Below are 14,163 nucleotides of genomic sequence, written 5' to 3'. Positions count from 1 at the left end.
GACCAGGACTCTACTCAACCTGTCAGGGTTAATATTCCACAACAGTTTGTGAAGTTGTTTAAAGTTGATCATATTTGGCTCCTGTGACATAACCATGTAAACTAGTGCTCTCCAGTTCTCTCCCTTGTTATAAACGCTCATTTATAGCATTAGTTAACTGTTACTGCTGTGAAGAATCATAACTATTGTTACAATACATTCGGGATAATCTAAACACTTTTGTATTGGTCATACTTTCCATACATAGTACTTTTTTACAGATGCACAAAATAATACTACTACAAAAAAAACTTTTCATAGTGACCCTTATTTGATTCCATACCATGCCCTCAATTCGTTAATCCACATCAACATTTATATTTAACACAGTCTGAAAGTCTTAATTTTCCCATTAATTACACCTACTACACCATGTCTTTTGAAAAAGCCTGTTGATGGTTTATTCATTTTAATCACTACAGAATTAATTTTGGGTGCAACACATGCCACATGTATAAAAGAATACAGTCACTTGTATTATGATTTTTCCATATTTGATATAAACATTTACGAGACAAAGAATCTGACAGTGACCGGACTGAAATGTATAAATAATATAGACTTTAAAAATGTGAGGGTTGGTTTTTCAGTTATGTTATAGACTGGACAGTGAAAAGCTTTTGCAACCTCCACTACTTAAGTGGACTACAAGCAGACACTCAGTCCATGCTTGCATAGCCTAGGAATGGGGAAGCAAAACTGTTGAAAGAGAATTTCCGCAATAACTTTAACCTAAATCGTCATCCAGTTGCCGTCTCACACTGAAACGCTCTTTCAAAAGATTTACCAAGCGCCTCGCTTGAGAGTCCTGCATCTTTAATGATTGTTGCAAACGGAATACATTAGTAGATGAGACCTTTCAATAAAAAGTTTCTCCTTACAAAAAAGTTTTATAAGTAGGAATGCAGTGTGTCCAGTAAACATAGAAGAGGCTATTTTTCCTCCCTTATTTTTTTTTTTTCCTGCTGCATTGGAATTGGAGCCCCTCTCCCCTCACAAGGTCCCTGGGACCAGAGAGTGAGCTCCCAGCAATAAGGTCAAAAGCCAAGACTGTACTCATTTTTGCAGTGTTCTTTTCTGTAAACATTTTGATATGTACTGAGTTAAGTTATTTAAGTCTAAGTCAAATAAGCAGCTTAAAAAAGAAGCCAATTTTGGATCATTGTGGGGGAATAATGCATGAGCACTGTGCCTACTGGCAGCTGTAATTTTGGCCTTTCCTTTAAGTGGCAGCAGTACATTAAAATCATAAAGGAAAGCTGCTCCATCAATAGATTTCTGCTCATCCCAGAAGTCACTGAAACATTTATGTGAAAGCTCTTCCTCTGAGATAAGCCCACAACTGCAATCCAAATCTCCTTCAAAAAGTGTCACACATACACGTGTATCAAATGGAGGGAAGCATGCTCCCACATTACTGGAGGTGAACTAATGGTCTGATGAGTCACATACTGTACATCCCATGCAACAATATGAAATGAATTCAATAGGGTTTCTCTTTTATAACCACCTGAAGATGCAAAAGGTAAGAGATTATATATTTTTTTTAACACATAATATATGCATGCAAAGAACCTACTCTTCTTGGTTCCATCGTGTGAAACCATCTGGAACAGACAGGAGCCTCTCTATTCTCCAAGAGCTCAACAAGTCTGGATAGTAGAGACAGTTACAATTATCATAGGAATTATTGTTTTGTTACTATTATGTAAAGCGTACAGTAGTAGCAGCAGTGAACACTGGGGATCTTAAATACTGCAGGAACATAATTGAATGCAGTGCTCCACTGATATACAAGCTAAGGTTGAATGAAAATGTGTAGGGTTACTGTGCACAAATCACATTGGCATGTTTTGAAATAGAAATGTATGATATCTTATAGACTATCTTATAGCTATGTTCAAAATTATTCAGCATTTTACATTCTCATGCATACAACCACAAGAAGCGAGTCCATTGAAAAATTGTCCAGGCATTGTTTTGTTTTTTTTCCCTGTGGAATGGCAGAGAATCTAATGAGACATTAAAACATGTGCTGCTGTCCAGAGTGTGTGAATTACAGGGGGGAGAGGAGCGAGCAGAGTGGGGGGTTGGGGGGGGTGGGGGGGGGCTCACTTCTGCATATCACACTGCAGCAGGAGCACGATGGACGGGTCGCTCTTCGCCGCCTCTTTGAACTCGTCCAACGAGATCTGGTCGTCGTTGTTCTTATCCATTTTGCCGAAGATCTTGTCCACCCTCTGCTGTGGTGTCAAACCGTCCTCGTTCATCTTCATCATGATCACAGTGCCCACCATTTTGTAGATGGCCTGCGGGTGAGGTGCAGTGAGAAATTAGCAGAGGATTGGTTCTTATGTAATCCAGTCAAGCCTACATGTGTTCATTTTGTTCATAATGATGTAGATCAGTGATCCCCCAACCAGGGGTACTTGTACTATGGCAGGTATTTTTTTTGCAGTTGCCAAGAAGTACGTAGAAAGCTCAACTTATTAACTAAACAAAATTGTGATTAAAAAGTATATGTATGTATATATATTTCACATATTTGTGTTAAGAAAAATAGGATTACAAATTGGTGGGATGCTTATCGTAAATTTACAATGACGTAAGCTGCCCATCAACATGTTGTAACATAGCAACACCGCTTCTTGCAATGAAGAGTGCATGAAAAGTAGTTAGCGAGCAGAGAAGTTGAAACGGTGAGCTAAAAGTAACGAAAATGCAGTCTACCTAGGTAAAAGTAAAGGATAAACGGTTGACACGTCCAGCTTTTGCCACTCAAAGTGGTAGAAGTATGAATGTGAACATGACCAATGTAACCTAAACATGGATAATGCAATTGTATGAAAACAAAAAGTAACAGTAACCACTTTTATATAATTAATGGTGTTAAATAAGGCCAGACAAAAAAAGGTCCAGAAACACGATGTAGATGCACACACACCACATTTATCTCTACAGGAATTGTTAATATTCTCCAATATCACTGAGACATATCACATTCACTATACTGATTGTGCCTCCACAAACGGCACAGTGCAATTCAATAGAACTCCATTAGTGTCGTTATCAGACTGCTTCTGTACTCAAGGCATTGCAGGTGTGCAGGAGATTGATAACAGCAACAACAAAAACAAAAACAGAGCCAGTCCCCTGCTGAGCGAGGGCTTAATGACTCAATAATCCCTTACCTCGATTATCTCCAGCATCTCCACTCTGGTGATTTTTCCGTCACCATCCAGGTCATACATGTTGAAGGCCCAGTTGAGTTTTTGCTCAAAGCTGCCACGGGATGTGATGGACAGAGCGCAGATGAACTCTCGGAAATCAATGGTCCCGTCTCCGTTTTTATCAAAGGTTCTGAAGGCGTGTTGTGCAAATTTGGATGCATCGCCATAAGGGAAGAACTGCAAATGTGGGAGAGATGTGTTCAATAATTCAACCAGGGCTTTTAAAAAGCACCAGTTTGATGATAGGAAAATTGCCATGGCGTGATTAAATGGAGAGACCGATAAAGAAAGAGAGGCACCTTGACATAAAGCTGCTGGAACTCATCCAGATTCAGCCTGCCAGTGGGGCAGTCTTTCAGGAAGCCTTTGTACCACTGCTTCAGCTCATGTTCATTAAACTCTGTGTTCTTCACCAGATCCTCCATCACCTCGGGAGTCAGCTTGCTGTTCTGCTTTCCCATGGTTCCTGTGGTGCAAGAACACGTGAATAATGCATTTATTTATGCCTGAGCGATGGCAGTATGAAAACATGAAAATGAAGCACACAGCATAGAAAACTACCTTTCTTAGTTCCACTTCAAACATGAGTACAGAGAGTAAATGTGTGGGGGTTTTTTTGGGGGGGGGTGGAGTAGCAGCAAATATATTCCCTGGTGCTCTTGTTCTATTTCTGTCCCCCCTCGACCCGCTTGTGCCAGTCTGCCAGGCCCGCGTAGCACTGACCTGGATCATTACTGTCAGAGCAGATGCAGTTCATTAAATGTTCGATCGCTGCTATCAAGTTTCCACTGCGAACCCTGTCCTATAATCTCACAACAACAATAAAGCCTGTGCTTGGCTGTAGAGGGGCACTAGCTGCAGTAAATCCAGAGATCTGAGTGAGGACGGCATGCAGGAGCTCACAGTATTCCTGGCTGTAATCTGGATCAGTGGCAAATATGGTTTATAATCAAATGGTCTGTATATAATATAGTATTTAAGCCAGTTGTGGGCAATCCACAGACCAATCAGCCTGGATTATCCACACTGAAGGGCCTCCAGTCCGTAACAATCAGGACAACTTGAGCAACCACACCAGAGCAGCCTGACAAAAGCCCCAGATCCATTAATTATTGACTCATGATGTAGCAAATGACATAAAGTGGCCAAGAATGCGTCAGTTCTCAATACATAATTCAACAAATTAAAACATCAGATTATATTTGCTTGTCAGAGCACAGGCCGTCCGGCCGTTGTGTTGACACTGTACTTTATTTATGTTCACAATGCACTACAATGGCATTTGTACAATGCATTGTTTCAGCAACATAACCTTTGTCACCTAATCTTCCTTTTTAACCTAACCTCACTTCTACTTAACGTTTTTATTTCTTGCACTGTAGCTCTATGTTACTTTATGTTAGCCTACTGTATACACTCATTGACTCGCTCTTTTCTTACTCTTATTTTTTACCTTAAATTTGACTGTGAGCAACTGAACAATTTCCCTCAGGGGATCAATGGAGTAATCTGATTCTGATTGGGAACCTCCATCACTTGAGACCAACATTTGGTCCACGTCTCTGCAGCAGCAGCAGCAGCAGCATCATGACAGCAGCAGGCTGCATGGACAGCTCCTCCACAGACAGCACTGCATTGGCTCGGGCCTTCCACAACAAACAACAGAAATGTGGTGCTGCAGCCAAAATCAGTGCAAACCCCAGCCTTTAATGTGCACCCTGCTGCGTGTCCTATAACCAAATCCTGTCATATAACAGATCCTCTTTATGACAGGCACGATTGGTAATATAGGAAGGGATCTTGGGTCGAATCTGTAAACTAGGCTGCAGTGAATGACCTTGACATTTTTTACAGGGAAGATGACAAAACCGAATTGTTTCGCGGAGCGTTAAGATGAGAAAACGGCTCGCCATCACGGAACTGCGGCGTTTTAAACAAACATCGGCCACATATATATATATATATATATAGCACAGGCCACAGGTATGAAGGGCTTGTTCTGCCCAAACAGAGGCCAACATATATGCTGTTTTATTTCACGCTTTGGCCAATGACATCTGAGTTAATGCTATTCCTACAGCTAACCGCCTCCTGCGAGACGCTGCTGCATTCCGATGGAAACGACGCAGTGAGAGGATTTCCACATTAGATCCCACCATCCTGCTCCTATAAAGACATCTTCCCATGTGCATCGGGGCGAAAAACATGTCAAATTTCATAACCAAATAGACTTATTTAAAAAAAAAACAAAAAAACACACACACACTCACACACAAGACAGCTCCCTCGGTGCCACCGCAGAGTCACACATTAGAGGCGTATAAAAACCAATTAATTGCACCAATCTGGATGACATTTTCTTAATTCGTCAAATAATCCCTCCCTGTTTTTAGGCTATTTCTGTTTTTGTTGTTGTTTCCAGGCAAACCGCAATGGCTTTATTTTAAGGGATGCGCAGGTGCCCGTGTGCCAGCCCTCTCGTCTCGATCCCACATTCGGTCAAACAGAAAGGAAAATGTGAAAAATAATGCGTGACACATTGACACAAAGCATTCGCTCGCTGCATCTATAATCTGGAAAATCTAACACATGACATGTCCATCTGTAAGCAATCACTTCTTACCTTATTACAGCCTATATTTGGTGATTCTCTATCGGAACAAATCTGCTCTGGCTTCTGCAAAGTACAGAAAACCCCCCTTCCGATGCAAACGTTTGCCCAAATGGGATTAATTTCAACACCGCTCGCTTCCTTAAAAAAAAAACACCCGCTAATGAAAATTCTGGATTTTCCCGACGTTATTCCAGATGAGGCGCAGCAGGGACCGATCCCACGCCAGTCTGTGGTTATGCGACTACAAGAGCGCGGCGTCACTCGTGTGCATCACAGCCTCATCATAAGTTGAGTGTTGTTCTGCTGCTCGGTTGGGTTCAGCTGGATCCTGTCAAGTTATAACCGGATCCTTCATCGTGATGAGGATGATCAGCCTGAAATTTCATCATCAGGAAACAAACATTTTGGGTTTTGGCCCCTGATCAAATAGGTTAATCCACTGTAACTAATCAGGAATTAGATTAATTAAACCCGAGGGTGAAATAGTGTAGTCCTATTGTCATTAAACGTGGCTTTTAGGAAGAATAATGGAATTGAATTACTCAAATCAAGACTGGACAACCAACCAGGGGCGCATAGAAGCCTCATGTTCAGTGTGTGCAGGTAGTCATGAGTCCAAGTTATAGCCACCGCCCACCCCTGAGAAGATTTTGACCACACACCAAAAGTAGGCCTACAATTTGTTATTAGAAAAAAATTGTTTTTCACATTGTAGGCTATAGGCTACTAGTTAATGATACAATTATCTGTAGCCTACGTTTGATTTGCCAGCGTGAAGGCCTTAAGGTTTATTCTATAAACTCTCTTATTCTATAACTCTTTATTAGGCCTACTTAGCCTACTCAAGGAGCTTTCAAACAAACTGACTCTGGGTGGAGGCAGTTACCAGGCAACCAGCGGAAACTAACTGCTCAAGGACAAGAAATAGTCCGGCCCATACTCCCCCATAAAACCACACCTGTTGTTTTTACACTTTGGCTATGTGGAGATTAAACAAAGAAAATATAACATGTTAATGAGTGAGCTTTAGTGGTGCTGAGGAGGATTTTCTTACCTTTGGACAGAGCCAGGCTAGCAGTTCCCCCTTTTAGTCTTTATGCTAAGCTAAGTTAACCTGCTGCAGACTTTAGCTTCATATTTACCTCACAGACATGAGAACGGTATCAAACTTCTCATCTAACTTGTCAAGAAAGCAATGATCCCCAAAATGTCAAACTATTCCTTTAACACCTTGATTGTTTCTGCTGATATTGTGCTTAGCTATGTGTTACATATTCCTAAAGTAATTTATGTATAACAGCAAATCTGGGGTCAGGACATGTTCTAGGGGGAAAAAAAGTACACAGTGCACAGAGATGTAGCTCCCAAGCATATTGATTCAGACAATAATACCATATTCGTACCATACATTTCACTTGATTATTATGATACATGCCACAAGCCCAAACTATTTTCACAAGGGCTTCTACATAGATCTGCATTGGTTCACAGCTCTCTAAATGTTTCTTTTTAGGTGTAAATATATCCAGAATTAAATTATATAATGTGAGCTGACTAGTGAAACTTGTGATGCTAATCTACAGCAGGTAAAACAGTAAAGAAGTTAATCTGTTCCAGGTTTATGAGGAGCCCCGATAAGGAACTCTGCAGGAGCCACAGATATAGGTCACCTTTGTTAAATCATGTTTGTTGAAGCACGGAAGAGGCTCCCAACCAAAATAATTCTTAGACGTGTGGACCCACATCCAAATCTTGATACATTTTTACATTTTTAAAAGCAAGAGATAACTTCCATCACACTGTACTGTATAGACACTAAAATGGAGAAATACACACAAATCTTACTTGATTTCTTAATTTAATGCTCACATACAGTACAATATACACATGATTTCCTTTACATCTCACAAACACAAAAGCAAGTAGTTAAATACATAGATAACTTTTAGCACCAGCATAGAGTACTGATCCACTCAGCGTTCTCTAAAACTCTTATTCATAGTGATTTTCAAAATAAAACACCTTAGCTTGATCTCACTAGGCATGGCTTACATGTAATATCTTTACAGCAGCATTCACTTACAAAGGTTAATTGATTAAAAAAAGGATGCATACTGTACACCAAAAGTGGTATACAAAAGCAATACTATATTATATACCCATTTACATGGCCATTTAGGTTTTCTCAGTGTAACATTTAGTGTGTTTTGACAGGTTCCGTATCAACACTGATGCTTGATAAAAACATAAACACATTAATTAAAAAAAAAAAAAAAAAAAGTTCTCATGAGTATACATGAAGAGCCTATAGAGATAACTGGCATGTAACAATCTTGCATATTGAAACAAATAAATATATCACGTTCACAATGCTCTCATTTTTCTTTATAAATACTAACAAGAGAGCTACTGTCTTTCTATGTAGGCTATGTTTTGTTTAGGTTATAGTGTTTTTTTATATTAAAATTATAATAAAAAAGAATGACAAATCCAATGGGAACATTACTTTTTTGTGACACAGTAATGTGAAAAAATAGTATCAAAATGATTTTCTAAATCTCTCAATCAAAAAGCAATGTAGTACTTAATGCACCATTTCTCAGTTATAGATAAGATTTCAGCTTGGTAAACATGAGATCCTATAGTGAGGTTTGACAAAGTGAGAGTTTCTTAAGGTATGAAGTGTTTTCTGTTATATGTTTCTTGTCAGATGATGAATATATATATATATATATATATATATATATATATAAAGAAATCTGCATGCAGCAGACAGATGTGCTGCTCATGAAGGTTTGTGAGACAGAACGTTTATCTTACATTGGCCTTAAACAGATGTGTATGAAGGATGCATTCCACAATCTGACAGTTTAGTAAGAGAGGGGTGAATTTGTGATTATCACTACATGACATCATGGAAATCTTCAGCAAAATGTACCAAGAGGGTCCAACTGTGGACCTCACGTCTGGGTACCCCATGTCTGAGAACCAATGGGAAAAGAGTAGGGCTTCAGGTATGAGATTTGTCACTTCCTTTAGCTGTTCCTTCAGCACCAAACAGCAGACAGACACAGTTAGAGACTAGCTGGTGAACACAGTGGGGCATTTAGGGGCTAAAGAGACAGATATTTCCCTCAGGAGTTGGTGGAGACCAAAACAGAGCTAAAAGAGAGTTGATATTCGATTTACATTCAGGTGAGGTGGCCAAAAAACATGATTCCAAATCAGTGATAGTGTTGCTGCTTACCTGTTGGATGTGTAAATTAGCAACTATTGTTTAACAAGTTCGCCATATCAATATAAAAGGTGATATGTCAATGTTGTGTTCAAAACTTGTTTTCTGCTTCTCCCAAATGGCCAAAAAACTCAGTTATTGGTGATAAGGTAGGTAATATATTTTATAATGTGTTAGCTGGGACAGAAATACTATGATATATCATCTAAAAATACAACCTGTTTGAAGTTACATAAAGTGCAGGTTGGAGAAGTTAACATTTATGTTAACCCTATAATGTCAGCATTAAGTTGGACCTCACTCTGCTCCTACTTTTCTCACCTTGCTAATTTTTAAATGCGTATGTTGGTTACAAATGTCTTCGAATATAACTGAAGATAAAGTTATATCTGCGCAGTAATACTTAAACATGTCACTCTTTGTGTGGCATTTTTTGGGATTATTAGTTCACTTATAGTATATTTTAGAAGTCACCATTACCATCTCTTTCTGAGCTTAAAGTAGTTAAATTAACGTGGCAGCCCGTTTGCTTTTATACTTTTACGACAGAAAAGGAAGTGATGCACCTCATGCCTTGAGGCCCTACTCTCTTCCCATTGGCTCACAGACCTGGAGTCCCTTCTCAAATGTATTGTTGGATTCAAGGAGGTGGAAATATATCGTAGAAGGTTTTCAGAACTTAGTCTGCTTTAGTTTGTCGATGTGGTAGCAAAGCTTCAAGGCCGGCCCCAGCTTCAGTCCAAGGTACTTCATGATCATGTCGCTCTTTAGGAGTAACAAAGCGTTTCCATCAATCTCCTGAAAGAAGAAGACAGAAGTTAGTGTCAAATCAGCAAGAAGTAGGCGACCAGAAAAGGTGATTTCCACTGGATGTTTGTTAAATCAGCAATAGAAAGAAGTCAGTCTGTCAAGAACACAAAGGAAAACAAACATACATGTTTCCTAAAGACGTCTGCATGAGGGCCGAGAGCGTGGGGGTCTGCATCCCTGATGAACCAGACAACATCTTCCACAGACCAGGTGGATGGGTCTTTATTGGGTGGAGCCTTGGACTCCTGGGACTCTGGAGATGCATTATAACCTCCTGGAAGAACAACGAAAAGAAAAGGAGCTTTTACTTTCTCACCTTTCGAGAAATAAACAACAAAGTAATCTCTGTTTTGTCTTTCCATGTCTTCTAACCTGTCCTGTTGCTCTCTGGGAACGTGTTCGGGCTGGTAGACGACTGCCTGCACATGCTCATGGAGGCCGAGCCGTTGGAGAACTGCTGCGACGAACGGAAGCCGTAGGAGGTCTTTGGCGAGTAGGACGAGCTTATGGAGCTGAAAGCAGAATCGCCGGGGTCCACGGAGTAGCGTTTGCCATCGGACTGGTCTAAATGGTAGTCGTCGGCCATAGATGTTTCAGCTGAAGACGAGAAGAGAATCAGAATTAGCTCAAAGAACGTATCTATATCAGCATCACAGCTTCTATGAGACAGATTTAAGTAGTACCATCTGACTGGTAGGAGCCACCACTGTGCTGGGTAATGGGCTGATCACTGAAGAGGTTTTCACAGTGCAAGCTGCGGCAGAGCTTCTTCAGAAAACGGAGCACATAGTCGATGCTGTTCACTACGGGGAGGCTGAGAAGGTGCTGCTTCCCATCGAATGTGGCTGGAAGAGCGAAAACAGGACCACTTGAGTCGTCATCACAGTTTTAGACGTACAAATGAGGTCGTTAAACCTTTACTAATGCATGTTTTCTACTCAGTGCCACCTCAAGTGAAAAAAAAGATATTGAACAAATAGATAGCAGCACCTGAGGGAGGTCTTTGTACAACACCTGATATTTTTTCTCCCCCGTAGCCTTGTGTGAGGAGCGTGAACACTGTTTTCTGCAGGAAGGCGCTGTCGATGCAGCCTTGGACGGCCTGCTGCAGCACCACAGAGGGCCTGTCGGGTCCGAAGTGATCAGGGAGCTGCTGGATCTTCTTCCTGTCCAGGTTGGGGCCTGTGTTGGCCTGCTTGTTGATGTAGATACAGACTGATGCAGGGAAAACACAGGTGGAGACAGTTGTGGGTGAAGAAGTGATGGAGAAGAGATACCTTGGTTATCTTTACGTGTCTTTAAAGCAGATCGGGACTGGATTAAGACAAAAACGGCATTAATGCTTCTTACGTTGGGGTTTAGAGTGTTTTATGTCCTACCTGTAAGCACCTGGGGCGTGGCAGAGTGGGGGATGGTGGCGGCATCCTGAGGAATGGAGCTCATATCGGGCTCAGGGGTGCTGCTGGGTGGAGAGATTGCCAATGGTGTCATCACCATTCTGGGTTTGAGCTGCAGAAGAAAAAAAGTTTGTGCATTTCTTTGTTTATTTCAGGCATATTATTAATTAACTAAATCGTGCAGGGAGGGGGGGGATGGTGGAGTAATCAGGCGACCAAATCTGTCTGAACTGCAGTTTTTATGCTGCAGATGATGAATTCTGCCCGTTTTTATGGGTTAAAAAAAAACACATTTTTACAATAATGACTTCCCCTTTGGACATAAACAGACTTCCATGGCATTAGACTACAGCAGATGTTTAGTCTCTCTCTGTTACACTTGGGTCCCACAAAATGTGAAGGGCATGGAGCCGGTGTGTCTGTGTCTTTCTGTGTACATATGCATTTTTAAACACACTGCATCCACACACACACACACACACACACACACCACAGCTTTTCCCCCCAGTTTCCCCCTCATGTGGCTGACCTTGAAGCCCGGCTTTCTCCCCCTCTTCTTTGGCACTTTGAGTGGAGGGAGCGACTCGGGGTAGCGGTTTGGAAAATCCATCTTGGCGACATTGCGGAGCGGGGGTCTCCCTCTCTTCCTGCCCGGTATCTTCCCCGACTGGCTGGGGATGAAGGAGGGAGCTACTGCAGCTGATTGCATTTCACTGTTGTTGCCGTCTGATTTCTGAGCCGTCGCTGCAGGTACACTCATTTGGAGCTGGAGACAAAGGAAACAACCATTGAGCTCAAGCTATAGAAATGCACAGAAACATGCACTTTACCTGCACATGAATCCTTCTAACTCAGCAACTACATATTAGAGGGCATCATTAGCATCTTTGTAGAGCAGACACAGGGGAAGCACAATGGCTTGGCAGAGGTGAACATCAGCAACATCCAAATACTACGAGACTGCAGAATACTCAGCTGAGCAATGCGGTGAGAGGAGCAGCATTTAGCAGAGCACCATAATAAGCAAACCACACAAAGAGCAGCCATGCATGAGCTGTGGAGGAAACAGCACCGATAACATACTAATATAACCCGAGAGAGGGAGAGAGAGGGGGTATATATTACCTGCTGTCTTCTATTGTGAAAGCCCAAGAGCCAAGCCCTTTTGTCTTATATCCCAGAAGCCTAAAGGTGATTATAAAGCTAAATCCCTAACAATGAAGGGAAAGCCATCTTGCTCTTGCTTTTTCCTTGTCCTCTTTTTGGTTAATACACTACTGCTGCTGCTCGGCACACAGGCTGCAGACATCTCATTAGACTAATGCATTCAGCAGTGGCAGAGGGAGGGGGAAATTGACTTCGCCATGGCTACCCAGCTATGAATTACCATTACGATGACAGCTTCCACCCTAATCTTTAAAAAAAGAAAAGAAAGAAGCAGCAAGAAAATAAGCATGGCACATCTCCCATGCAGCAAGAATGGACCAACTGCATGGAATACCTACAAAATGTCTTTTTTTTTTTTTTTGAGCAGATTTGTCAAAGGATACAGTATGTAAACAAACAATAACCGGTCAGCAGGCAGGCACTCACCATCCAGAACAGATGTGGAGTGTATCCCTATGCTCCTTGCTGTGTTTCCTATATTTTTCCTGAGCACGGATCTCAAAGCAAGGCAGATTCCACTGTAATACTGTATACATGAATGTGTGTGTGTGTGTGTGTGTGTGTGTGTGTGTGTGTGTGTGTGTGTGTGTGTGTGTGTGTATCAGAGTGAGTGTACAACAGAGACAGAGAGAGAGAGAGAGAGGTGTGTGTGTGTGTGTGTGTGTGTGTGTATCAGAGTGAGTGTACAACAGAGACAGAGAGAGAGAGAGAGAGATGGTGTGTGTGTGTGTGTGTGTGTGTGTGTGTGTGTGTGTGTGTGTGTGTGTGTGTGTGTGTGTGCCCTAAAGAGAGAGAGAGAGAGAGAGAGAGACAGGCTCCTCTGTTGTCATGGCAACAAGCCTGTAAGCCCCTGTAACACCCTGACGTTGTCTGCCATGTTTTTGGTCTGCTCAGTGCTGTGGAGGAATAATAAGACTGAGAAACTGAGAGTTTCTGCTATTTTCATTTGAATGAGAATATTCTTCAAAAAGTATGGATGAATTAATTTTCGTAGAAATATTTTTTGTCTAGGCTCTCAATCAAAAGAAAAGATATATTTTTTTATGTAATTTGTAATGTAATTTTAGTCATTTCTTTAAGTAAAAATACAAAACTTTGGCTGCTTAAAGCTTTTATAATGATGTTGTGGACCAAATAGGTTTAAAGTTATAGGGCCCTTAAAAAAGGTCAACAAAGCACAACTCTACTGAAAAATAAGTCTAACAAAATCAAAATGTTAACTCTCGAATGAAAGGGACACTTATATAGCCTACAAACTGACCAAACCAACAAACACACATTAATGTGAACTTAAATAACTGAACATGTGGTGATGTTGAAGTGTGTAACTTAAACGTTCAATTGTGTGGCTGTGACCACACAAATGAGCTGATTTGATGCTTTTCTTTGTCATACATGATAGTGAACTGAACATATTTGGGTTGTGGAGTGTTGGTAAACCAAAACAAGACATTTAAAGACATGAATCTTGAACCGATGTATCACTAATTTTTTTATTTATATTCAAAGCTATTAATAGAAGAAAAATAATTGGCAGGTTAATCGATAATGAAAATGATTGTTAGTTGCAGATATATTATTCAAAATGCAGTTATCTGATATTAAAGCAGATAACAATATTAGAGCTGAAACAATTAGTCGATTCATTTATTATTTGAGTTGACGTAACAT

At 40.9% G+C, this 14,163-nt stretch overlaps 2 protein-coding genes across 5 annotated transcripts; both read right to left on the bottom strand.

The window, feature by feature from the left end:
- Positions 1 to 2,150: 2,150 nt before the first annotated feature.
- On the bottom strand, positions 2,151 to 6,191 carry vsnl1b (visinin-like 1b). 3 transcript variants are annotated; one of them, XM_028565946.1, is made up of 4 exons: positions 5,893 to 6,191; positions 3,569 to 3,735; positions 3,231 to 3,446; positions 2,151 to 2,348 (listed from the first exon to the last, which is right to left on the bottom strand). In XM_028565946.1, exons 2-4 carry the CDS (start codon positions 3,728 to 3,730, stop codon positions 2,151 to 2,153), a joined length of 576 nt encoding a protein of 191 aa, XP_028421747.1. In that variant the 5' UTR covers positions 3,731 to 3,735; positions 5,893 to 6,191. The 3 variants fall into 3 exon arrangements, with proteins under 3 accessions (XP_028421747.1, XP_028421748.1, XP_028421750.1); XM_028565947.1 differs by lacking the exon at positions 5,893 to 6,191 and adding an exon at positions 5,540 to 5,678; XM_028565949.1 differs by lacking the exon at positions 5,893 to 6,191 and adding an exon at positions 4,723 to 4,779.
- Positions 6,192 to 9,768: 3,577 nt separating this feature from the next.
- LOC114547266 (sex comb on midleg-like protein 4) lies at positions 9,769 to 12,615 on the bottom strand. Of its 2 annotated transcripts, XM_028566534.1 has the most exons (8): positions 12,451 to 12,615; positions 11,855 to 12,091; positions 11,308 to 11,437; positions 10,943 to 11,143; positions 10,612 to 10,773; positions 10,301 to 10,525; positions 10,054 to 10,202; positions 9,769 to 9,916 (listed from the first exon to the last, which is right to left on the bottom strand). In XM_028566534.1, the coding sequence occupies exons 2-8, from the start codon at positions 12,083 to 12,085 to the stop codon at positions 9,791 to 9,793; spliced, it is 1,224 nt and encodes a 407-aa protein (XP_028422335.1). In that variant the 5' UTR covers positions 12,086 to 12,091; positions 12,451 to 12,615; the 3' UTR covers positions 9,769 to 9,790. The 2 variants fall into 2 exon arrangements, with proteins under 2 accessions (XP_028422335.1, XP_028422336.1); XM_028566535.1 differs by lacking the exon at positions 12,451 to 12,615 and having other exon boundaries at positions 11,855 to 12,294.
- Positions 12,616 to 14,163: the final 1,548 nt, after the last annotated feature.

The sequence above is a fragment of the Perca flavescens genome, chromosome 20 (genome assembly GCF_004354835.1).
Source record: "Perca flavescens isolate YP-PL-M2 chromosome 20, PFLA_1.0, whole genome shotgun sequence".
Taxonomy (NCBI): Eukaryota; Metazoa; Chordata; class Actinopteri; order Perciformes; family Percidae; genus Perca; species Perca flavescens.
This window is presented reverse-complemented; position numbering and strand designations above follow the sequence as displayed.